The sequence below is a fragment of the Pristis pectinata genome, chromosome 21, assembly GCF_009764475.1.
Source record: "Pristis pectinata isolate sPriPec2 chromosome 21, sPriPec2.1.pri, whole genome shotgun sequence".
NCBI lineage: Eukaryota > Metazoa > Chordata > Chondrichthyes > Rhinopristiformes > Pristidae > Pristis > Pristis pectinata.
In genome coordinates, this window is record NC_067425.1 from 21,754,566 (window position 1) to 21,779,455 (window position 24,890).

General features: G+C 40.6%; 2 protein-coding genes across 7 annotated transcripts in view; one reads left to right on the top strand and one right to left on the bottom strand.

The window, feature by feature from the left end:
* Positions 1-852, bottom strand: part of LOC127581318 (TATA box-binding protein-associated factor RNA polymerase I subunit D-like) — a 31,375-nt gene extending 30,523 nt beyond the window's left edge. Inside the window, exons 1-2 of one of the 2 annotated variants that reach the window (XM_052035609.1) lie at positions 803-852; positions 515-592 (exon numbers count right to left, since the gene is read on the bottom strand). The gene's annotated coding sequence lies outside the window, so the exon portion shown is untranslated. The remainder of the gene's footprint in view (positions 1-514; positions 593-802) is intronic. The other variant, XM_052035608.1, reaches the window with a different exon arrangement.
* Positions 1-20,941, top strand: part of c21h11orf54 (chromosome 21 C11orf54 homolog) — a 33,197-nt gene extending 12,256 nt beyond the window's left edge. For 2 of the 5 annotated variants that reach the window (XM_052035613.1, XM_052035612.1), the window contains exons 6-8: positions 14,579-14,728; positions 18,400-18,513; positions 19,540-20,941. In XM_052035613.1, coding sequence (XP_051891573.1) covers positions 14,579-14,728; positions 18,400-18,513; positions 19,540-19,695 — 420 coding nt within the window. In that variant the 3' untranslated portion in view covers positions 19,696-20,941. Of the gene's footprint in view, positions 1-13,417; positions 13,460-14,578; positions 14,729-18,399; positions 18,514-19,539 lie in introns of all 5 variants that reach the window. The other 3 variants (XM_052035616.1, XM_052035611.1, XM_052035615.1) reach the window with 2 other exon arrangements.
* The last annotated feature ends 3,949 nt before the right edge of the window (positions 20,942-24,890 follow it).

A 24,890-nucleotide genomic window follows, 5' to 3' on the forward strand; every position in this document is an offset into this window, starting at 1 on the left:
GTTTAAGGGGTGCTGCTGAAGAAGCTTTGGCAAGTAACTGCAGTGTATTTCCTAAAGCATACTGCAGGCATGGTGTGCCAGGTGTCGCAGGGAATGAATGTTTAAAGGCGGAAGATGGAATGGTAATCAAAGATATTTCATCCTGAATTGTGTTGGACCATTGGGAATATTGTTGAAACTGGAGTGAGAACAGGAGCATGTGCACCTACTTTTTTTTTGCACTATTTGTTTTGTAAATTATAGTAATTTTTGTCTTTGCACTGTACTGCTGTCACAAAACAACAAATTTCACATAATATAAGTCAGTGATAATAAACCTGATGCTGATTCAATCTAAATCCTGCCAGCATTTATTACCCATTTCAGAGGGTTCATGAAAAGTAGCAGAGAGTATGAAAGCAGGGAGGGAATGCTGAATCTTTATACAATGGTTAGGCCACAGCTGAACTACGTTCTGCTCATGCGCTTTATGAAGGTGTTAAGATTATAAAGAGGATAACAAGAAGGGATTTACCAGAATGGAGGGGTTTCAGCCGCAAGGCTAGATCGGAAGTGCTGGGATTGTTCTCTGTAGCACAAAGGATGTTGAGAGCTGATTAAGACAGAAATGTATAACTTTACCAGAGACTTAGATAGGCCAAATAGAGGGAAGCTGCTCCCACTAGCAGATGGATTGAGGATCAGAGAACACGGACTTTGTGCTAGACATGGGGGGATGCAAGGACAAACATTCCCATGCAAGGAAAATGATCTGGAACTCATTTCCCCTTAAGGATGGTGGAAACCTTATATCAGCACTTACAAAGCAATTTGGGTAGGCACTTGAGAGGGAAAATGTTTTCAGGACTAACGGGAAGAATTCCCTCCCTCCCTCTCCCCCCTCGCTTTCGCTCTCCCCCCAATTCCCCAGCTCCCCCGTCACCTGCAGTCCAGAGCCCAGCACGTCCCCCCTCCCTCTCCTCCTCTCCTCTCCCTCCCTCTCCTCTCCCTCCCTCTCCTTCTCCCCCTCCCTCCCTCTCCTCTCCTCCCCCTCCTCTCCTCCCCCTCCCTCTCCTCCCCCTCCCCTCTCCCCCCTCCCTCCCACCTCCCCTCTCCCCCTCCCTCCCACCTCCCCCTCCCTCCCTCCCCTCTCCCCCTCCCTCCCACCTCCCCTCTCCCCCTCCCTCCCACCTCCCCCTCCCTCCTCCCCTCTCCCCCTCCCTCCCACCTCCCCTCTCCCCCTCCCTCCCACCTCCCCCTCCCTCCCACCTCCCCCTCCCCCTCCCTCCCACCTCCCCCTCCCTCCCACCTCCCCCTCCCTCCCCTCTCCCCTCCCTCCCACCTCCCCCTCCCTCCCACCTCCCCTCTCCCCTCCCTCCCACCTCCCCGCTCCCCTCCCCTCCCCTCTCCCCCCTCCCCCCCCTCCCCCCCTCTCTCTCCCCCCTCCCCCCCTCTCTCTCCCCCCCTCTCTCTTCCCCCCCTCCCCCCCCCCCCCCCCCCCCCCCCCCCCCCCAACTCCCCCCCCCCCCTCCCCCCCCCCCACTCACCCCCCCTCCTCTCTCCCCCTCCCCCCTCCCTCTCCCCCCTCCCCCCCCTACCTCTCTCTCCCCCCTCCCCCCTCTCTCTCTCCCCCTCCCCCCCCTCTCTCTCCCCCTCCCTCTCCCCCCTCCCCCCCCCTCTCTCTCCCCCTCCCTCTTCCCCCTCCCCCCTCTCTCTCTCCCCCTCCCCCCCCCCCCCTCTCTCTCCCCCTCACCCCCCCCCCCCCCCCCTCCCCCCTACTCTCTCCCCCCTCTCCCCCCTCTCTCTCCCCTCTCCCCCCTTTCTCTCTCCCCCTCTCCTTCCCCCCTCTCCCCCCCTTCTCTCCCCCCTCCCCCCCCTCTCTCTCCCCCTCCCCCCTCCCTCTCTCTCCTCCCTTCCCCCCCCTCTCTCTCCCCCCTCCCCCCCCCCTCTCTCTCCCCCCTCACCCCCCTCTCTCTCCCCCCTCCCCCCCCCTCTCTCCCCCCCTCTCCCCCCTCTCTCTCTCCCCCCTCTCCCCCTCCTCTCTCCCCCCTCTCTCTACCCCCCTCTCCCCCCCCCCCTCCCCCCTCTCTCCCCCTCTCTCCTCCCCCCCAGTTCCCCAGTCCTCCTATCACCTGCAGTCCACAGCCCAGCACCTCCCGGAAATGTGCGATGGAAATGTTGTCCGGTGGCGCACAACCGAGCCCGTCCGCCGTGTCCGCAGCCGAGCTGCGATTGCTGCATCGAACCAGCTGTCGTCTTGACTTGCTGCTTTTTACAGCATCAACAAATGTTGCATTAATATTATTTTCCAGTTAGATTTAATATTATTGATGTAACTTTAATTTTGATAAGCGGTTCTTTTTTTTGTAAATTGCAGAAATCATGAGCTTGACTGTGTCCCAAGAGCAGAAATAACAAGCAAGGCATTTTCATCCAGTTAAAAAGTTTGAGCGAATGAAAGGAGAAATGAGCTCGCTGAGTTGTCCCAATGTTACCAAGGACTGGGGGCAGAGTATGGTCAGTCATAGCTCAGTTTGAGGGACTCTGATTAGAAAGTTATGGCTTCAATTCGCAGTGTAGAGATTATTGCCAAAATTCCTGGCAGACATCCCACTGAGGCAAAGCTGCACTGCCAGAGGTACCATCTTTCAGATGAGACGTTACACTGAGTCCTTCTCTGTCCTTTCAGGTGGTTATGAATTATTCTGAGGAAGACCAAGGCAATTCTTTCTGGTATCCAAGCCCATATTTCTTCCTCAATTAATATTTCTAAAGTAGATGATAAAGAGTTTTGTGAAAGCTACTATATAATGCAATCTTTAATTTGTCTTAATTTAACTTCTTAATGTTTTTAGTGTTACTTTGAAATCAAATGGTTGTTAGCCTGGCCACAATAAGTTCACCTGCAATTCACTCAGGAATTTTTCTTCTAGTACAATCTTTACTGCCTTGAAGAATAACTGTCTTGGATTTATCTAAGTAATCTACAATGGTATATTAAATCACATGGTAACATGCAAATGACACCTACTGACTCTGGGGCACAGAGTGGTCTCTCTCAGCTGCCTGTATTGCTTTGGACTTGTTTATGAGACACTTCACCTTCTTAACCATTGATCAAAATCCATTCTAATTACCGTAATCATATATATCACAAAAGGTGTACCATGACGATAGTGTGTATTGCAGCAACTCACCAAGACTTCTTCAGAATCATACTCAGCTTCTACAAGGGCAACAGACACTACAAGTTACAGGTCATGCACTGTTCTAACTCCCTTATTCTTGTTGGGACAAAATTCTGGAACTCCCTACCTACCAACTCTGAGATACCTTTGTCATGTGTTTCAAGGGAACAATTGGTTCACCACCTATTTCTGAAGGACAATTAGGCATGGATAATAAATGAAAAACCTTACCAGTGATTCCCACATCGCATGAATGACAAGATACAGAAGAAGTGGACCCATCCTTAACTTTGCACATCTTGAGTTATATCTACCCGCGACATAAAATTGCACATCCACATTTTTAGGTGTTTAGCCCAATCATAATGTATTTAGCCTTTGCTTCTGTGCTAGAACCTTTATAAATACATCATTCATCTCTGACTGTGTGATGTGTGCTGTATCAAAATAGAGATAAGACTATAATAAAACCCTGAGTGAAAAGGTGGTGGAATTATTTGACTCACTAAATAATCTTAAAACATTAAACGGGATTATTTTCAAACATTTCATGTTTTAGTTGAGACATTAAATTGAGCCCCAGTCTCAACTCTGATGGAAGTAAATGGTTGTGCTTCAAAGAAATGCTGAGAAATCATGTTTGGCCATCTTATTTTTCAACCAACTGTAATAAAACAGATTACCTGACATTTACCAGGAGAGGCTCGACAAACTTGGGCTCTTTTCTCTGGAGTGGTGGAGGCTGAGGGTGATCTGTTGGAAGTGTGTAAAATTATGAGGGGCATAGATAGGGTGGACAAGCAATATCTTTTTCCCATCATTGAATGATCCAATAATGGATGCCTTCTGAATACCAGAGGGCATCCATTTAAGGTGAGAGGGGGTAGGTTCAGAAGAGATGTGAGGGGTAAATTTTTTACTCAGAGAGTGGTGGATACCTGAATGCATTGCTGATAGGGTGGTGAAGGCAAATTCATTGGGGGCTTTTAAGAGGGGCTTGGATGGGCGCATGAATGAGAGGAAAATGGAGGGATATGGGCATTCCGTAGGTAGAAGGGAATAGCTATGTCGGCACAACATTGTGGGCCGAAGGGCCTGTTCTGTGCTGTACTGTTCTATGTTCTATAATGAATGTAGAATAATGTGGACTTACTTTTAAAAGGCATGAACTATTCCCACTGAACCGGCGAGGTTAAAGTTGGCCCTGCAATGTGTTGTTCAAGTCCCAACATTGGTTCACGCTAAATTTGACAAAATGGGCAAAAAGATCGTTACATTTCAAATGTTTATTTTCTCTCAATTTGCTGTTTTGGGCAATTAAGACTTTAGATTGCTACATCCATACCTAACTATTTTGATCACCTTATCCTTTAAACTGTGCCCTTCCAGACTTTACTACGTGTTTCATGCTCAGTACTTTCACTCTAACCTGCCCACCGAAGTAATCCGGTGGAGTTCACTTTGTTGTTGACCTGTAGAAGGAAACAGGTATTTGTGTGTGGACGACCACGATTCGGATGCTTTTCGGGGTGAGGAGGTCACTACCGAGTAAACACTGAATCGTGCTGAGTGTGTTTCTTTTGTTGCTGGTTCGTGACCGCAACCGCAGTGCCAAATTAGAGTGCGATCTGTTTATCCGCCCATCCTTCACCATTATGATGTTTGACCATGACTTTGATCTTTACACCTTGTGTAATATTAGACCCGTCCGGTGCTAAGGAACCAGAGAGCAATAAAACGCACAATGCGCCTACTGGGAAGATTGGGTTGGACCGGATACGTTGCAATGGCTGCGAGTATTGAGAAGTCTGTGCTTCATGTCCCAAGTTTAGAGGAGCTTTGTGAAGGTAAAGCCCTGACCTTGCGCAGGGCGGATGAATGCCACGCACGGAGCTGCCTGCAATGTGTAAGTTAGAAGGAAACACCCAGGCAAAGTACAGCGTTTTAGTTCTGAGATGGTCTCGCTGTGCAAACTATAGTTGTCGACACTGGGCGGTGCGGAGATCCACGGACGAGAGATACCGCGTCCAGTAAACATCACAACTGTCTGAGATGTGTTAGACATGCAGTCTGTAGACTGTGGTTTTGCCGGCAGTGATGAGTGAGGATCCCTGGTTCTTTCTCTGCAGCTGTCTTTTGAAGACATGTTCACATAACGTGAAGGTCTCTGTCTCCCGGATTAAACCAAGTGGTTGACTGGGCCGTTCAGAGGGCAGTCAACTCCGGTGGTGGGTCTTGGGTTCCGAGTACACCAAGTAATGCCGGGGGACCTTTTTCTGTAGGGAATTGGCAGACCAGTTTTTAAAAAATGTTGATGCTAATTTTAATTTGAATTTGCGCTTGTGTCTCCCGATCAACAGCTCACGCACTGTATCAGAATATTAGTTCAGTAACTCAATCACTGTGCCTATGGTGAAAGGAGTGGTATTGAACATCTCGTTATATTTAAACTTGGTGCACAGTGCATGATTACCACTGAACATCTTAACATAATTTAATTAACGAGAATGAACTTTTCTTAGCAATGGCGATTCTAGTAAACTGTCAATGACCATTCCCTGAAGTTAAGCAATTTACTAATATGGAATCAAGAGAAACAATTCCAAATTTGACTAAGTCCATAAATAATTATTCTGAAATAATTTTTTTCTTTTTCAATCTTTTTATTAGTTTTCAAATTAATACAGATTGATATATAGCATCAATGTTTATACATGTAATACAAAGAGATCAGGATAACAATCATGGCATAGATAATCATAAAGAACAATAAAATATAAAAAAATCTGTAGATTCAATGATCTCTCAGTAAATGAATATAATATAAAAGAAAAGAAAGAAAAAGATTTATTATATAAATTTTAAAAAGCCCAAATCAATAAGAAAAATTGTAAACAATATAAACTAAACAAAAAATTTTTTTTAAAAAAACAAAAAAAACTGGGCTAAAATTTCTCAGTAGAAACAGAGCGATATTATGTCATCAAGTCCGTTCCTCCAAGTTGGAAAGTTATTGAAAGGGGATCTACATCATGTGAAAATATTGAATAAATTGACTCCAAATATCTTCAAATTTAAGTGAAGGATCAACAGTACCACTCCTAATTTTTTCCAAGTTTAAACATGATATAGTTTGAGAAAACCATTGAAAAGTAGTAGGGGGTATTGGATCCTTCCATTTAAGCAAAATAGATCATTTGGCCATTAATGTAACAAAGACAATCATACGGTTAGCGGAAGCAGATAAATGGCCAGACTCTATCCTTGGTAATCCAAAAACTGCAGTGATAGGGTGAGGTTGTAAATCAATCTTCAATACGTTTGAAATAATGTTAAAAATGTCTTTCCAATATTTTTCCAGAAAAGGACAGGACGAAAACATATGTGTCAAAGAAGCCACATTCGATTTACGTCTATCACATATAGGATTTATATGGTTATAAAAACGAACTAACTTATCTTTGGACATATGGGCCCTGTGGACTACCTTAAACTGTATCAATGAGTGTCTGGCACACATTGAAGATGTATTAACTAAATGAAGAATTTTCTTCGAAGTCTCTATAGGTATAGATGTCTGGAGTTCACTTTCCCACTCATTCTTAATTTTGTCTAATGATTCTAGACGTATTTTCATAATTAAATCATAAATTATCGCTATCAAGCCCTTCTGATAAGGATTAAGACCTAAAATTTTTTCCATAGTTTCAATTTTGTAAGGTGTCAGAAAAAAGGGTATAGTAGTTTTAAAAAAATTTCTAATCTGCAAATATCGAAAAAAGTGTGATCTAGGCAAATTATGTTTATTAGACAATTGTTCAAAAGATGAAAAACAATTATCAATGAATAGATCACGAAAACATACTGTTCCTTCCTTTTCCATATGGAAAAAAGCTGAGTCAGCTCTGGATGGATGAAAGAAAAAATTAGATTGAATGGGACTTGACAAATTAAATTTATTCAATCCAAAAAATTTACAAAATTGAAACCATATTCATATTGTATGTTTAACAATTGGGTTAGTCATATGTTTAGTTAGTTTGGTAAGTGCAAAAGGGAGTGAAGCACCTAAATAGAAACTAATGAAAATTCAAGAACTGATTGGTGCTCAAGGCATACCCATTTGGGGCATTGAATTACATCAGAATCTTGTATCCAAAAATTAATATCTGATATTAATTGCCCAATAATATAATCTAAAGGTAAGCAAGGCCAAACCACCATCCTTTTGTAGCTTTTGTAAATATTTCTTACTTAACCTTGGGTTTTTATTCTGCCAAATTATATGAAAGAATTTTAGAATCAATAGTGTCAAAAAAAGATTTCGGGACAGAAGTTGGAATCGCTTGAAATAAATATAAAAATTTTGGTAAAATATTCATCTTAATCGCATTAATTCGGCCTACCAATGATAAAGACAGTGGAGACCACTTAGTAAATAATTGTTTAACATGGTCAATTAAAGGCAATAGATTAGCTTTAAATAAGTCCTTATGTTTCTTGGTAATTTTAACACCTAAGTACATAAAATAGTCAGTTACCAATCTAAAAGGTAATTGGCTATAAATTGGGGTTTGCATATTCAATGGTAAAAGTTCACTCTTATTAGGATTTAATCTATAGCCAGAAGAAACACTAAACTGATCTAGTAGTGATAGTACTGCGGGGATAGATTCATCTGGGTCAGAAATATAAAGTAACATGTCATCTGCATAGAGAGATATCTTATGAATCATCTGTCCGCGAGCAATGCCACATACATTTGAAGAGTCCTGAAGTGCAATAGCCAAGGGTTCTAAAGCAATATCAAATAATAAAGGGCTTAACGGGCAACCTTGTCTATTACCTCGAAAAAGCCTAAACAAAGGAGATCTTTGATTATTAGTAAGTATTGAAGCCATAGGTGTATAATAAATCATTTTAATCACAGATATAAATTTAGGGCTAAAATTAAATTTTTGAAGTGTAGTGAATAGATATTCCCATTCGACTCTGTCAAATGCCTTTTCAGCATCTAGTGAAACAACACATTCTGGAATTTGGGATGAAGGGGTATATATAATATTCATTAATCTCCTGATATTAAAATGTAAATAACGATTCTGAATAAATCCTGTCTGGTCTTCAGAGATAATTTGTGGAAGAACCTTTTCCCAGTCTAAGGCCAATATTTTGGAAAATATTTTTGAATCTACATTTAATAAAGAATAGGTCTATAAGATGCACAATCAGTGGGATCTTATCCTTTTTAAGAATTAAAGAAACAGTTGCTTCATAGAAAGATTGTGGTAGTTTACCCACTGATAGGGCATCTTTAAAAATTTTGGCTAACCGGGGAGCAAGAATATCAGAAAAGGATTTAAAAAATTCAGCTGTATATCTGTCAGGGCCCGGTGCTTTACCCGAGTTCATTGAAAATATTACTTTCTTTATTTCTTCCTCTGAAATGGGAGCATCTAATGTAGAGCATTCATTTAAAGATAGTTGGGGAATCTTCAGATCTCTTAAAAATTCATACATTAATGTAGGATCCTCAGGGGATTCTGATTGGTATAAATAATTTATTCCCATTGTCCTATATTTGTTTGAAACTTGGACGGACTACAACAGGCATCTAAGGGCACTGGAAAAACATCAGCAAAACTCTGCAAAATCCTCCAAATTCATTGGAAAGATAAACAACCCAATGTCAGTGTCCTCTCCCAGGCCAACATCCCCAATGTTAAGGCCCTCATTGTGCTCAGTTGCCACTGTGGGCCGTACATTGGCTTCATTGATTGCCTAGAATGCACAAAACTGGAGTAGAAGCAGGGCATCCTCAGTCCCCAATGGAGTGCATAAGAAGATCTCTTTGATACAATGGTGCGATTCTAAAATTGGCCTCAGTCCCATGAGATTGTAAAAGGGGAAATTGGTTGGAATTAGCACAGCTGATTGGTTATCCTGCCTGCAGTTCGTTGTCGTGAATGTTGGGTCACGTTGATGTGGACTTCAGCAGTGAATTCCCATGCTGTTGACCAAACTTGCTACAAACATTATTAAGAGACGTACATGAATGTTGGGTTCTCGAGCAAAGAACTGTAGGTGTGGCATCTAGTGAACAGCCCCCACAAGGACCTAACTTTCAGAAGAGAAGGAGGGAGTTGCCAAGAAGAGTATTGAGATATACTTCAGACTGGAATCACAAAATTGCAGTGGCAAGTTTCTTTGAGGTAAAAATGCCTTTTTAAATTAGCTGCTTGTCTTTCAGTGCTGCAAGATGGGTTGAAGAGAAACTTTGCGGAGGTTCAGGTGTCTGTGGTGGACTGCCCAGATCTTACACAGGAAACCCTTCATTTTTGCTGCTGCAGGTTAAGTACTGCTTTAATATTATAAAATCCTTAACTTTTAACTGCAGTATGCAGATTCCAAACTACTGTCAAGTCCTACAGCTGACCGAACAACTAGTGTACATGTTTCACAATCTGTAAACTCGGATAGTAAATCTAGTTTGAACCATAATTCTGCGAATAATTAAACAACAAACTACAGATTAAAATAGATGTAATGAAGTAAACTGGCATGGTTTTCCACATTTCTGCTGTAACAGTGGGTTGCTGAGGTAAATGATCAGCTCTGATCTTATTGAAGGTAGACCAGATCTGAGAGGCCAAATGGCCAACACTTGCTATTATTTCTTATGTTATGACATTTAGTATTGTAATTTAAATTCTGCTCTGCTATTTGACAATCTGCTGTTCTTTTGCAGCTGTCAAATGCTTGCTGATGTATTGATCTAAAGTAGAATGGTATTAATCATGTTTCTCAAAATAATACATTGTTGACCACTAAAAACATCACGTGCCCTTGGATATGTTGAATGGCTGTCTGTTAATCATTGCATACTGTGTAAATAAACCAATTGTAATCATTAAATAAAAACAGAAAATGCTTTAAATACCATGACATTCTTTCTTTATGAAATGAGAAAGTTAACATTTTAGTCAGCCTTTGATCAGAACTGAGAAAAAGTAGGGATTAAGATAAGGTTTATGTGCAGAGAAAGGGGACAGGTGATAGGATGGAGGGCGAGGGGGAATTGAATGGAAAAGTGGAGATGGAGCTAGTTGAAAGAGAGCACTAAAGGCTTTAGTAAATAACAAATGTAAGTCTGGGGGTGGTGTAAGTGGGAGAAGAATCTGAAACTACTTGAAGAAGAGTTCTTTCAAAATGAAAGCTGGAAAAATGAAATGCACTTCACTGAACAAAGGGGAAATGAAAAAGCAATAGAAGTGTGCTTTTGAAAATGACCTCAGAAATGAGTAGGCTGTTATATTAAGGAGGATGTTCCAGAGGGTGACCCATAGTGGCTGAAAGAGTTGGTGCTCATATAGAGCAGCAGATGAAGTATAAATTTATATTGAATGAATGGATAACAGTGGAGTATAAAACCAATGGAAAAGATCACTTGGCACTTACAGTGGTACATTTTTTAAACAAATTTAATGAATATGGGGCTCCAAACACTGTGGTGAAGAAATTCATCTTAGATTTCTTGTATTAAATACTTGTCCTCACTGAAGTGGAAAGTTCAATGGCCTCTGATTTCTTGCATTATTTTACAAATTAGATTCTGTGCTGTACTAACATTATTTGTGTAAGTTTTCTTGAAGGTTGGAATTAGCATTGTATTCACATTAAAAACTATTTAATCTATTGAAGTTTTGGAACTGAACCATTTTTATTGTGCAGGTCTATGTGGAAATCCCCGAGTAGCAGATGTGGGTGGAGTTTCTCACCTCTTGCCCCTTCCACAAACTGATAAGGTGGGAATGATTTCAGTTCAGATCTCAGCTTGGACTTTGGCATTTGGTGACCTAATCTTCTGATTCAAACCACTGTTCAGAAAACCCTCACTGCACTTCACAAAGGGTACAAGATGAGAAGGCTTTTTAGTCTATCTTAGCTAATGCATCTAGAAAATCTATAGTGCTCTATAAAAACATAAATCTTTCCTAGGGTTTATGTTACCATTACTATATAAAATTTCATTCTAGCTGTTGATCTGACTAGGTGGGGGGACAAAAGATTTCATGCACTCAATCATAAAAATTGTTTGAGAATTCTGTTATAATTCAATCTGAAGATCTCTTCTGGATTTACTGTATTCTTTCTTATCTTGTAAGTTGCTACAAGATCATTGCTCAGTGGCCTAGAAATCCTAGACGTGCGTACGTCTATATGTGGAACAGACCTTGCTTCAGGCCTTTTCAGGTCTCCTGCCCCAACCTTTTTTGTTACATTGAGGCTGTATTGGTGCTGCTTCCTGTTCTTGCACCAAACACAAATTTCATCACATTTACTACCAATTTTCACCCCTGCTCTCACTTTCATATTGTCTATTCTGACTCCTTCCTTCCCTTTCTTGACATCTCTCTCTCCATTTCAGGGGATACATTGGCTCCCAATATCTATCATAATCCTCTAGCTATTTTGAACAATAACTTCTCTGACCCTCTTTCCAGCAAAGGACTCCATTCCATTCTCCCTGTTTCTCCTTTATTGAACATGCCCTGGGGATGATGCTTTCCACACTGGTGTCTTTAAGATGTCTTCCTTTTCCTCAACAGTTTTCCTTTTACCGCAAATCACAGGGTTCTTAACCCTGTCTCCTCTATTTTTTCCAAATTTCTGCTCTCAACCCTTCTCCTTTCAACTAGATCATGGAAACGGTTCCCTATTTCCTTTCCTTCTACCCCACCAGCTTTGACATTCAAAAGATTGACCACCATTAGTTCCATCTCCTTCAACTGGAATTCACAACCAGACATATCTTCCACATCCCTTCCCATTGCAGCATCTGAAGGGACCATTTCCCTTTGTGACTTGCTGCTATTGAACGCTCTTCCATCTCTACCAACTGCTCCCCTTCTCGAGGAGCATCCTTGCGGAACCATAAGATATGTGGTACCAGTCCTTTTACCTTTTCCTTTCCCGTCATCCCGGGACCCAGACAGGCCTTTCTTTTGAAACAGTGATTCGCTTGCCCTTCTTTCAGTGTAACAGACTGCAGTTGGTGCTCATGGTGTGGTCTCCTCCACACTGAAGAAATCAAATGCAGGTTGGGTGACGGCTTTGCAGAACCCACCATTCAGTCTGCAAGAGTGATCCTGAGCTTCCAGTCACCTGTCTCTTTAATTCTCTGCCCCACTCCCACTCTGATCTCTCTGTCTTTGACTCAGTACATTTTTATTTCTTGTCTCCAACTGGTTTTTTTTAAAGTAATTGTTACCTTGGCAACTTTGGTTTGCACCGTCACAGACACTCCCTTTGTTCTTTCCACTCCTACCCTCTCTGCAACTTGTTTTCTCACTTTTCCAGTTCCAAAAAAGGTTCACTGACCCAAGATATTGGCTTGTATTTTTCCCACTAGTTTAAACCTACTATGTTTTCATTGAGAACTTTGCAAAATAGATTGCTTGTAACAGTTTTTTTTGGTTTTGCTTTTCCAGCATCTGCAGTTTTTTGATCCAACCACCGCAAGAGATTTGATGTAATAAAAAGGACACCTATATAGTTTTGTTTCTGATTGCAGATCTATAATCTCAATACTATCGCTAAAGAAGTAGAACTGCCTGGTGCCTTCGTCCTTGAGCAGGTGCAGCATCATTTAAAGCTGTTGTGTGAATGCAGAGGTACAGATCACAAATGTTGCTCCTGAGTGTGATTAGAAACTGCTTGCATTCTTCTTGTGTACCAGGAAGATCACTTTAAAGAATATAGAACAGTAAAACAGGTCACTTTAGGCTCCAAATTATTTTGTGACTACAGTATGATTTAATGCTCTAGTGACGTGTTAGGTAATTACATTATATGGTGTACTACTGTGCCAGATAGACCAGAATAGTACCGATTATGATCCCTGTTAACACTTGTGGGTATTGACTGCTGCCAATTTTACCTGAAATCATGTGTGTGACAAAAGAATCATGTACTAATTTGAAAATCATTAAAAATTGATATTTATGAAGTTGTTGCCTTCATACATGTATTCTAGTTCATAAGGTTCTTGAGACATCCACATGTGCCAACAATATGGAAAGTGGGACCTACATTAACTTACTTTTGTTAATGACTAATTTACTGTGTTTTCACTGGGAACTTTGTAGTATAGTTTACTTGTAACAGAGTACATTTGGAGTCCCACTGTATAACTCTCCATGTAAGATGTTCTATTTACAGATACGTGCTTTTTTTGTGTTTTGCTTCAGCTTATGCCCAATGTCTTTACCAGAGGAAATGGCAAACCTGAGGTGAATCACAGTTTACAGTGCCAAAATAGACCCAGCCACTGGTGGATTTATCCTGGAGAAATATGGTGAAAAGTATAAGACCTGTGATTTTGCATTACTGGCTAACCTGTACATTAGTGAGGGGAGACCTGGAAAGGTGAATGAAACTAACTCAATATATTGCTTATGTGGCTTACATGTTGGTGAGTCCTTAAGCTATTAAAACACTCCCTTTTTATTCACTCTTGGGATGTGGATACCACTGACAATACCAGGATTTATTGTCCATCCCTAATTGACCCTGCAGAGAGGAGGCAGTTCATTGACGAGTTTGGTGTTTCATATAGACTACACCATCAGACTTCTTCCCTGAAGGAGACTGATAAACCACTTGTGTTTTTTCACTTTGACCGTGCAGTGATTTCATGGTTACCTCACTGAGACTAGTTTTAATTTTCACATTTACTTAATTACTTTGAATTTTAATTCTCCACCAGTGAGGGTCTTGGGGTAGAAAGATTGAAGTGGATGTGGTTTTAGAAAGTCTCTCAGACCTGGAATTCTGTCTTTGAAATGGAGAAGGATGTGACTTATAAAGCTCTGCTCAAAGTTCAGAATAATGCAGGGTTCTGAGATGAGCCACACATGGCCAATTAAAATATAATTGGATCAGATTGTCTGCCCTACCGACTGGCAGCTAAGAGGGTATCAGTAACTCATTGATGCAAAAATATCATGAATATGGAAATAAAACCTTAAAAGATTTGCTTTCTAACTTGGAGATCACAAAAATATTTGCAATTATTGTGGCAGACTTTTCCATTAATATTCCTATCCTAATCTGTATCCTCCACTGGACAATAAATTTAATCTGTATTTTAATATTTTTGTCAGACTTTATGCCATGATTTGGAAGTATATGGTAGTCAAGTTGGTGTATTAATAAATTCTCATTATAGTTCAAAATGACACGGCACGATTTAATAGGAAATAGATTATACATTTGTGGTTAATGTTGCACAGTGCAATTTCAGTGCATGTATTTAAAATACATTAGTGGGTTTATAATGGGACTTAAACAGGTTCTTCGGATTGATTTTTGACTTGTAGTATGACCAGACTAATGCTTTTGTTGATTAGGTTGTTGAAGTAAGGAGCTGCAGAAGAACAGGAGAGAGTAACTTCGTGAGCTGCATGCGGGAAACACTTGCAAAACGTTTTGGAGATAAACCTGTAGCGATGGGAGGGACTTTCCTCATTCAAAAAGGAAAAGCCAAGATTCATGTTATGGTGAGTACCAATGCATCTGGTCTTCTCTACTGCAATTATTTACAGAGAGGTGGAGGATAAGAACACCCCAGTGGCATTGAAGGGTACATTTACCCATACATGGCCAGAATGAAAGAGCTTGGTGCCCAGAGCGCTAATAGAAAATTAAACACAAGCTACTCAGAGAGAGGACCATATAACCTAGAAACTCACTTAACTGTACGTGACACCAAGGGTTTCCCCTCTGTGCTCTAGTTTCTTCCCATATCCCAAAGATGTCGTGGTAGGTTAATCAGTTAATATAAATTATAGGTTCTAACCTATCTACAGGTTAAGGGCAAAGAAAATCAAAGACACGATGGGCTTGTGTTAGGGAGAATAAGTCTCTGGTGTACAGGAAACTTAGGAGAGGGAGAATGGGACTAATGAGATTACTCCCCTTGTAACCACCATGTACCCAGTAGCCAAACAGTCTCCTTAAGTTGCAATTTTCTGATTGCAACTTAATCACAAATGTACACAAATTCTTGATCATGCTTGAAGATTCCTCTCGTTCCATTTCTTACTGATGACCAGTTTAAGTGAAAGTGATGTCTTCTCAAAGGGGAGTCATGAATAATTTATATAGCTCATCTTTAAGATAATGTTCTCCAACCACCAAATTGCTTCTAAAGGTTGTAACAATTTATTTATTGGTCACCTTGAGTATCCAACGTGCATAGAAACTCAGCATTGTTTACGAATATCCAATTTAAGATAAAGACATGCATATCCCATTGATAGTTTTTTTTGAATTTTCTGCCCATCAAGACTTATTTTCTGGTTAGAGGTAAAGCAGACTTCTGAGTTGGACACAGAGTTCAGCAATTTCCAACACTGTTTTGAGTTCAGAATACCAACATTCAGATAATCATTTTGCATTTGTACCTCCTCTGGCCTATTGTCATCTTAAACCATCAACTTTCTGTCATTGAAGCTTTCCTGTCATTCACCCTGTCATTGACCGCTCTTGCTCTGTTTGTCCCTCCCTCCCTTTCTCTGCACCTTAGAACCATCTTAAACTTCCAGATCTGATGAAAAGTCACTGACCTGAAATGTTAATTCTTTCTCTCTTCACCGATGCTGCCTGGTCTACTGAATATTTCCAGAAATGTCTTTGATTTTAGATTTCCAGTGCCTGCAGCGTTTTGCTTTTGCAGTGTTTTGTACCACTCAGTTATTGCTTTTTTTCTTTCAGTCTCCTCCTCTGTTTTCATTTATCTCTTACCTGCATCTCCAGACAGCTCACCTGTGATGAGCAAGCCTTCACCACCCTCTCTCAGTCAGCACTGCCTCCACTTGTGTCATTCAGGCTCTCTTGGACTCCACCATCATAGTATTCACTTTATTTTCGCCATCCCTCAATACAGAGGCTGCCTGACCCACTGAGTCTTTTAAGCATTCTCTGTTTTTGTTCCACATTCTGCGATGGCAGTTAGGGTTGGGCAGTAAGCTCTGGCTCTTTGCCAGCACTGTCGATACCGCATGAATGAATGAAAGAATGCATCCCTGAGGATCTGGTCCGTCCCTCTCATCTCCTGCAGTGGTGTAGACTTGGCTGGTTTGGAAATGGAATTACCAGGGCTGCCTGGGGTTGGCGGGGTTCTGGATTTCTGTCACTATGTATAATGTCTTGGAGTTAGCTTGACACCTGACACCACCCCACCCCACCCCTTTGTTTTATACTTCCCAATATAGTTGTCAGATGCTTGAAGACAAGTGGGATTTAAGTTGGCACAGCTGGTAGTGGGAACTTCTGACAAGCAGCATGGTGATTATGTAGCTCACCATACAATTATCCTTGGGCTCCTGGCTGTATCTTTGAATACATAACTGAGCAATGATTTCACCCATTGGAGGTGAAGCTTGTCAACTATTCCTGTATGTTTGACACCTGTTTTCAGAATGGCTGAACAAGCCAGTTTGTATTTGTATCATGATGTCCATGTATAATGCCTTCGATCAGTTTTCTTCAAAAGCAAATGAGCCTCTGTTTCATTGATGAGCAGGCAGTTAGACTTTGCTTTGGTTGTGAGTAATCTCAGGTGTCGTGGACAATTAATAGTGATGACCAGCAGTACCCTCTCATAGCTTAGCATCCCGATCTGATTCCACTCACCGCAAAACCTGTCCATCACTCTGACTTGCCAGTAACCTTTGAATTCAGCATCTTGCCCAGAACAACTAAGAGAATTTTCCTTTTAATTCAGAAGACAATTCTGGCCAGTTTTAAGTCACGGCAAATAATGTTGATTTTCTTTGCCAGTGGATGCCCATATTTGCTGAACCCCAGGAATTATTTACAACCAGCATTATTTATGGGAGGACTTTGTCTACCTTTAAAGCTCTGGAACTAACAGCGTTTCAGTGAGCTCCTGGGGAAAGCCTCACACAAAGGTATCCTGCAGTCTTTGTGACCATGCAGCCCCAGTGCCAAGCAAGAGTGGGGAGCTATAGAAGGATGTTAAAAGCTAAAGCTTTAAAGATAATTTTTACCCAGTTGATATGCCAACGTTAACAGCAAGTGGGTTTTTACATGCAACCAGAGCCACTTGAGGTACTGTTTGTATTCAGATCTAAAGATGGAATATTACATTTAGTAGTTGATCATTTCACATGCTGCTTGGTTTGGTAAGGACACAAATCAATTCATGAAAAAGGAACATGCCATTGATCAGTACAGTAGCATAGTGGTTAAGTTACTGGACCAGTTGCCAGAGGCCTAGATCATTGATTTTGGAAACTTGAATTCAAATCCCACCATGGCAGCAGTGAAATTTAAATTAAAATAATTAAATAAACCTAGAGGAAACAAATATTCTTGAACCAGGAATGGTGACCATGAAAGTACTGGATTGAAATTAAAATTGCCTGTTTTACTAATGTTCTTTCAGGGCAGAAAATCTGCCATTCCTACTTGGTCTGGCCTAAATGTGACTTCAGACTCTTGACTACTTCCTCAGATCATGCCAATCCAGGACAGATAATAAATTGTCAGCAACGTTTACTTCCTGTGAACAAATTAAGGAAATAATCCCCTTCTTGGTACTAACTCCAGATAGGGAATAAGAAACTAACTCTAAGGGGAGAATGCACGTTAAGCACATATTTCCATTTCCTTGAGGTCTTGGTAATAGATGCATTGAGTTGGTGGGGCATGCATCTAGATTGGCACTCTTTTAGAACCAATGTGAGCCATGTGCACAATTGGGAGAAACCTATCCACACTGCCAAGAAATTGCCTCATCTTCGTTGATTAAGTTGCTGCCAAACTCCCTTACAAAAACAATGACTGGAGGGAAAAGCATTTCATAAAAACGTTCTTTGTCTGTGAGCTAGCGGTTTCAGTGAAAGGAAGACATCATTGCGAGCTAATTCAGCTAGGTGGGCTGTACCATACTGCTACTTCACAAGATTACTCCCAGGGTTTGAACTACTTCCCAGTGTCTTAGAGACCCCAAATTTCTCCACTGTTTGGAACCACTTTTGCAAGGGTCCAACCAATTGCTCCTTCTTGGGTAGCTAAAAAATTATTCTTTAAAACAAAAGGGGTTGCAAAAATATAATGTGATATGGTATAATTTAAGGAGCTTTTGTTCCTATAATTAGTATTTCTTTGGTTTTGAAGTACTTGATTTGTTTTTGTTTTCTAGCCCGATTTTTCTCCCTGTCCTCTGAACAGTGACGAGGAACTAAACAATTGGCTGAAATTCTTTGACATGGGTGCTCCCCTCATCTGCCAATCAGTGTTTGTGTCTCACGACCTGGTAAGTAGCAAAGCCTGAGCATGTACTACAAATGTTACATATTCAAGCACTTGAAATTCAAAGTTAATTAATGCTTGACTATTTGATTTCTATAATTTAGTTGAATATTTACTACGAAGTTATACTGAAACAGGGTTTGTGTTATTTTCTGCGGTTATCTTGATAAAAGAATTTTCATATGATCTGAACACAGCCCTCGCTGAAACTCTGAAATAAAAGAAAATGCTGGAAACATTCAGGCAGCATCTGTGGAGAGAAAAGAAAGTTAATGTTACAGGTTGAATTTCCCTCAGAATTGGCCTGTTTAGATAAAAATGGGAAAGGTCTGTATCATGTCTAAGATGCTGGTCCTTAAGCTTGCACAGGGCTTCTTTGAAGCAGCCTGCAAGGGCCAAGATAGCAGTCAGAGCAGGAGTGGGATAGAGAATTAAAATGGCAGGCAATTGGAAGTTCTGGGACACCCTCATGTACTGAATGGAGGTGTTCTGCAGAGTGATTTGCATTTGGTTTCTCCAAAGTAAAGCAGATGACGTTACAAGCACCCAAATAGAGTACAATAATTTGGCAGCTTCACCTGGAAGGAGTGTTTGGGTTCCTTGATGATGGGAGGGCAAGAGATTAAAAGGCAGGTGATGCATCCCGTGAATTATTTGAATTATATTTTGGTCTTTAGATGGCAAACTATGTTGTTGGATACTATGCCAATGGTTTCCAGCTGACTTGGGTCCCACTGATTTCTGTTTCATGGTCGAAACTGCAGCAATAAACTCACTCAAAATTAAAATGCTTTATTTGACACATCTTTGAGCTGATAAACCAGATGCAAAACAGCAACATATTTCCACTTCTCTCTTAGTTTTAAACAAAGGCAATATATGTAGCACAATGTTGGTTTTGCAATTTTTCAATACCCATACAGCAAAGAGTTGCCAAAACCTTTACTAGAGCTTGGAGTACCTTGTTTTTACTGCTGCCCCTCTATTTGACACTGATGAACTAACAAAAGCTGCCTTTTTTTATCACAAGGGATTTGATCTTCGGGTTGAACATACCCATTGCTTCAGCCACCATGGAGAGGGTGGGCACTACCACTATGACACCACCCCGGACACTGTGGAATACCTGGGCTATTTCCTGCCAGCAGACTACCTTTATCGCATTGATCGACCAAAGAAAACTTAAATTGGACATGATTAGGAACATTTTTAGCCAATCATTTTGAAATTATGAAAACGTTTTCAGTTCCCAGATTGAACTGAATGTTGAAACATCCATGCTGTTGTAATGATTTTCATGAAGTGTAATGATAAGGATTTCAGTTACATGTAAAGATGAGTGTAATAAATTTCCCCATTATGTTAGGTTTAGTGTGAAAAGATAATTATGCCGTTTATGGTTCATTTGGATTGTCTGGTAAGTGAATATAAAATGTGTGAATCTTGGCTGAAATATTGGTGATTACAGGGTTTTCAGTGGCAATGAAACGAATTTGAAGTCGTTATTGTGGTCTATTTTTTTTCAATAGTTTAATGGTAAATGCAGGTTATGTAGGTCTAGGCACAAAGATGGATCGTTGATTGACATGGTGTCTAATTTGTATGGAATACTGTTCAGAATTGTGTAGAAAATTGCAGTTGTATGAAATCAATGTAAGTGCTCCAGCTGAAGTGAATACTTAAAGACCTTTTCACAATTTATGGCTCAGAATTAAGATCCAATCATTTAGAGCCTCCAGTATCCAATATTTGTGAATAAAAACGTGCAGTAGTTAGGATCAATGTTTTATTCTTAATATGTGGTTAGCTTTTGTTACAAATGATTTTTAGAGTCATTTTGAAGAAATATTGGAAAATTTGATAGTCCAAGATGAAATAATTAGTACAGATTTTGATAGGAAAATCTAATATTGATTATTTGTGAATAATGTTTTTGTTAATTAAATAGAAAAAAAAACTAATTTACCTTCCAATTCACAGTCAGAGAGTTTTGTAAATTGCTTAGCAATTTCGAATTAGAACCAACATAATTGTGATCACTTTTTGGAGGGTTGATGATACATGTTGATTTGTTGGAGGTGGACCACATTGAGGGGCATGGGAACAGAGTTCTAAATCTATAATGATGCCACACAAATATTACTTTAGTGATGTAATTGTAAAACTAGGGCCGTGGAATGACACTGACGAAATGTGAAAGAAATTCCTGACAATTGAGTCATTTAAGTTACAAAGATAGGGAAGTGAGAAGAACAGAGAGGAATAAATAATATAATAACAGCAGGGAGAATTTTATCAACACAGATCTAAAGATATTGCAAATTTGTGTTCTTGCAACCTGCAGATGTTGGACAGAATAAGTCAAGACTAAGAGATAATAGAATTATTTTCCACCTTCTGAGAAAGCTGTCTTTAGTATTTGGGAATCAAAGGATTGTAAAAAAATTAGAATGAACTTGAGCTTGCCTTGAGTTATATCTGTCAGTTCTTATTTGTCTAGTAAAACTACACTGTTGTTTTATTTCAATTGGATAAACACTTTTTTGATTCACAAATATTGGATACTGAATATTAGCTTAGTAAGGAGACAGATAAGGTGCCTACAACTTTGCATTTTATTTTTCCATTGATTCAGTTACCATGAGAAATGTTTTATATGCTTATTTTTAACAGTAATATCAACTTAATGCAGATTCAGTTGCTAGGGGATCCAATTCAGCACCGATGTCCCATGCATCAACAATTTGCTTCAAAATATTAATCTTACTTCCATCTCTTTGTGCCTATTGATGTTGCTTTTAAATATTTTCCAGGAAGGTGAAGTTAGTACAATACTAATTCATGTGTATTTTTCCCCTGGAATGATTTCAAAGATTAATTGCCAACCTTTCATAAACTAGACTGATTTTTTAAAATGAAATTTGATGCATGCAGGCTAGTGTGTTCCACACATTTCAGTGCACAGGCTTCACAGCCTGATTCATTTTTGACATTAAATGCTACATTTACTTTTTACATGGTTCAGTGCTGTTAGATTGCAGTCCGGAATAACCAATTTTTTTGTGGTTATTAAATTGTCACATAACCTGACTCACATGCCTTGAAAAATACGGCACTATTTAGCATTTTTCTGAATGATATATTTATCAAAGACTTTGTCCTGAATTTTCAAATCAACTTATTTTCTTGCATCAATTATTATTAGAGAAGATATATTTTATTTGGAAGACTTCATTTATGGAATGGATCCTCTGGAAGGGCAGAGTACTTTTGTTATCATTCTGGTTTGAAACAGAAAATTGTTTTTCACTGAGATCAAGAGCTAATGAAATAAAGTACTCTTGAATGATACTGAACATAGGTAATGTAAAGGTTTTTATATGAAAGAATGGAAACTCTATTGAATAATTTGCATTCTGGTCTGTCAACATTCCTTTGATGTTCTGGCAGCATATAATTGTTTTTTGAAATTGAAAGTTTTGGAAACATTTAAATTTAATACAGAAGTTATTAATCTTGAAGGGATAATCAGATTTGTTTCTGTGGAGAATTATTAACAACCTGGTCTTGAAAGTGCACTTAACATTTACACTAACGTGTTTCAGATCCCTTTAGTGTTTCTGTGTGTGATGGTTATCAAACATCTACCGTGGTTGCTTTCTTTTATATTTGTCTTCAAGTGATGGAAATATGCAACTAATGACATTTGCACTGCTGCCTGTGTGGAGTTTGCAGCTGTCCCCATGACCATATGGATTTTCTCCTGGTGCTCCAGCTCCTTACACATCCCAGAGATGTGCGGGTTGGTAGGTTAACTGGCTGTTGTAAGTTGCCCCTAGTGTGAGGGTGGGTGATAGAATCTGGAGAGAGTTGAAGGGAATGTGGGGAATGTTGGGATTAATATTTGATTAGTGTAAATGGGTGTTTGATGGTCATCACTGACTCAGCGGGCCGAGGCCAGAGTTTCTGACTCTACCTTAAGGGAGTGAGACGCAATAAAGCTCTCATTTGCAATAGAGCACTGGGTGTGGTGAATGATTACTTTTTAAAAATAAATATATTGCAGGACTTTTGGTGGTTCATCCCATTTTTATAATTTTTCTAAAGTGAATACATTTATTTTGCATGAAGTCCCCCATCCCTATTTGGGGAGCCTGACAGGCAAGATCACACGCTGGAAATTTGATCAGCTATTCCCCAGTGTGTTAGTGAGTCTGAGAGGATTTCCACAATTGATTTGAATCAAATTTTAATGTTTCCTGTGAAATGCTATTTGAGGAGCACTGTGTGGGAAATTGGAAGAATTGCCCCAGGAGTGACTGTCGTTGGGCACTTCTGGAACAACTAGGTCTTCAAAGCACGACACAGGACCTGGGACCTCCATGAGGCAAGTTGCATGCTACCATTTCATCCTTTGGACCCCAATCTGCCGTAGTACATAACCAGATCTGTTACCACCCATCAAATGATCCATTCAATTGGCTGAAACGCTGACATTAACCCCCCACCCTGCCTCCGATCAGCCCCCAGCCCCTGCCATCCTTCTCACTGGGCCACTTACTGGACAGCTGACCCTCCTCCAGGTACTAATTGAACCTACAACCGCCGGCCCTTTCTCTCACCCAGCATCCCTTCTCCTCTGACCTTCAGCTTAGGTGGGACATTTATATCTCTGGAAATGTACAACCCTTCAGTGGGACCTGACGTTTACAGCACCAGGCCCGTATCCAAAATGGTGATTGGCACGCTGTTGATATGACCACCCATAGGGGCACACTAGAAGTCCTAGGCCTGTGTGTTTTATGTAGGATTAGCTGTGCAATGAAGCTGATATGCAGAAATGGATCAGCCAGCAGCAGATACTCATAGGAAAATTTATTGCTGGTGATTAAAGATTAATTTTTCCACCTTCTGGTCCATGTCATCGAGGGGGCATCATAAGGGTGAGAAATAAGAGAGGGCAGTGGATAGGTACCGGGGAGCATCAGAGGTAATGATGGAGGACTGGGACGAGAAGCCCCTACAGTTGAATCTTGGGCTGTGACTGGAAGGGAAGGAATGGAACCAGCCGAGGGCATTGCCATCATGTAAGTGATGAGAAGGGACATAAGTTAACCCTGTCAAAAGCTGCGGGTGATTGGAGAATGATTAGAGGGATGGCTTGCCGCAATCGCAGTTACGTGAAATGTCACACTCGCAGTGCTAGTGAACAAAGTGTTTTTTTTATGACTAATCATGCAAATCAAAACAAAAACTGCAGATGCTGGAAGTTGGAATCAATAATAGAAAATGCTGTTCAGGTCTTTGACCTGAAACATTAACTCTGTTTCTCCTTGCACAGATGCTGCCTGACCTGCTGAGTGTTTCCAGCATCTTCTGTTTTTATTTCTGAACTGGTCATTGCAGCTTGGCACAATTCCATACTGGATTTCCTTTGACTGTGTGCCAGCTTATGGTACCACCTGGATCCAGTGTAGATCCTCACAGTTCCAGTGACCCGGGTTCAATCCCAACCTTGGGTTCTGTCTGTGAGGAGTTTGCACATTCTCCCTGTGACCACATGGGTTTCCTCCGGGTGCTCCAGTTTCCTCCCACCTCCCAAAAATGTGCATATTCATAGTTAAATTGGCCATTATAAATTTCCTTTAGTGTGCAAGTGAGTGGTAGAATCTTTTTTTATATGTAAGATATCTTTATTAGTCACATGTACATCGAAACACACAGTGAAATGTATCTTTTGCATAGAATGTTCTGGGGGCAGCCCGCAGGTGTCACCACACTTCTGGCACCAACATAGCATGCCCACAACTTCCTAACCAGTACGTCTTTGGAATGTGGGAGGAAACTGGAGCACTTGGAGGAAACCCACGCAGACACGGGGAGAACGTAAAAACTCCTTACAGACAGTGGCCGGAATAGAACCTGGGTCGCTGGCGCTCTGGGGGGTGTTGATAGGAATGTGGGCAGGTTAAAATGAGCTCGGATTGGATTAGTGTATATAGATGCTTGATGGTTGGCATGGACTCTGTGGGCTGAAGGGCCTGTTTCCATGCTGTATTTCTCTATGACTCTGATGTAGTAAGAAACAACATCTCACAAAGATGCTTTATTTATCTGTATTCTCAGAATGGGTGTCTGCATGTTTTATCCTCTTTAAAAGGCTTAACAAGTGGTAATGTTTTAGTACAAATGATCCACATTTTCACATTGATTATATAGTTAAAAATGCGAAATACAAGGAGTGCCACTGTTACACATGCCCTTCTGTTCATACTTGAATGGTTAGGCATCAAGAAGGAGGTGGGCAGTTATTTGGGCCAGAGGGAATCGGGTTGGAGCACCACTCATTTCTTTGAGAGCACAAAAGTGCTCGTCTTTAAA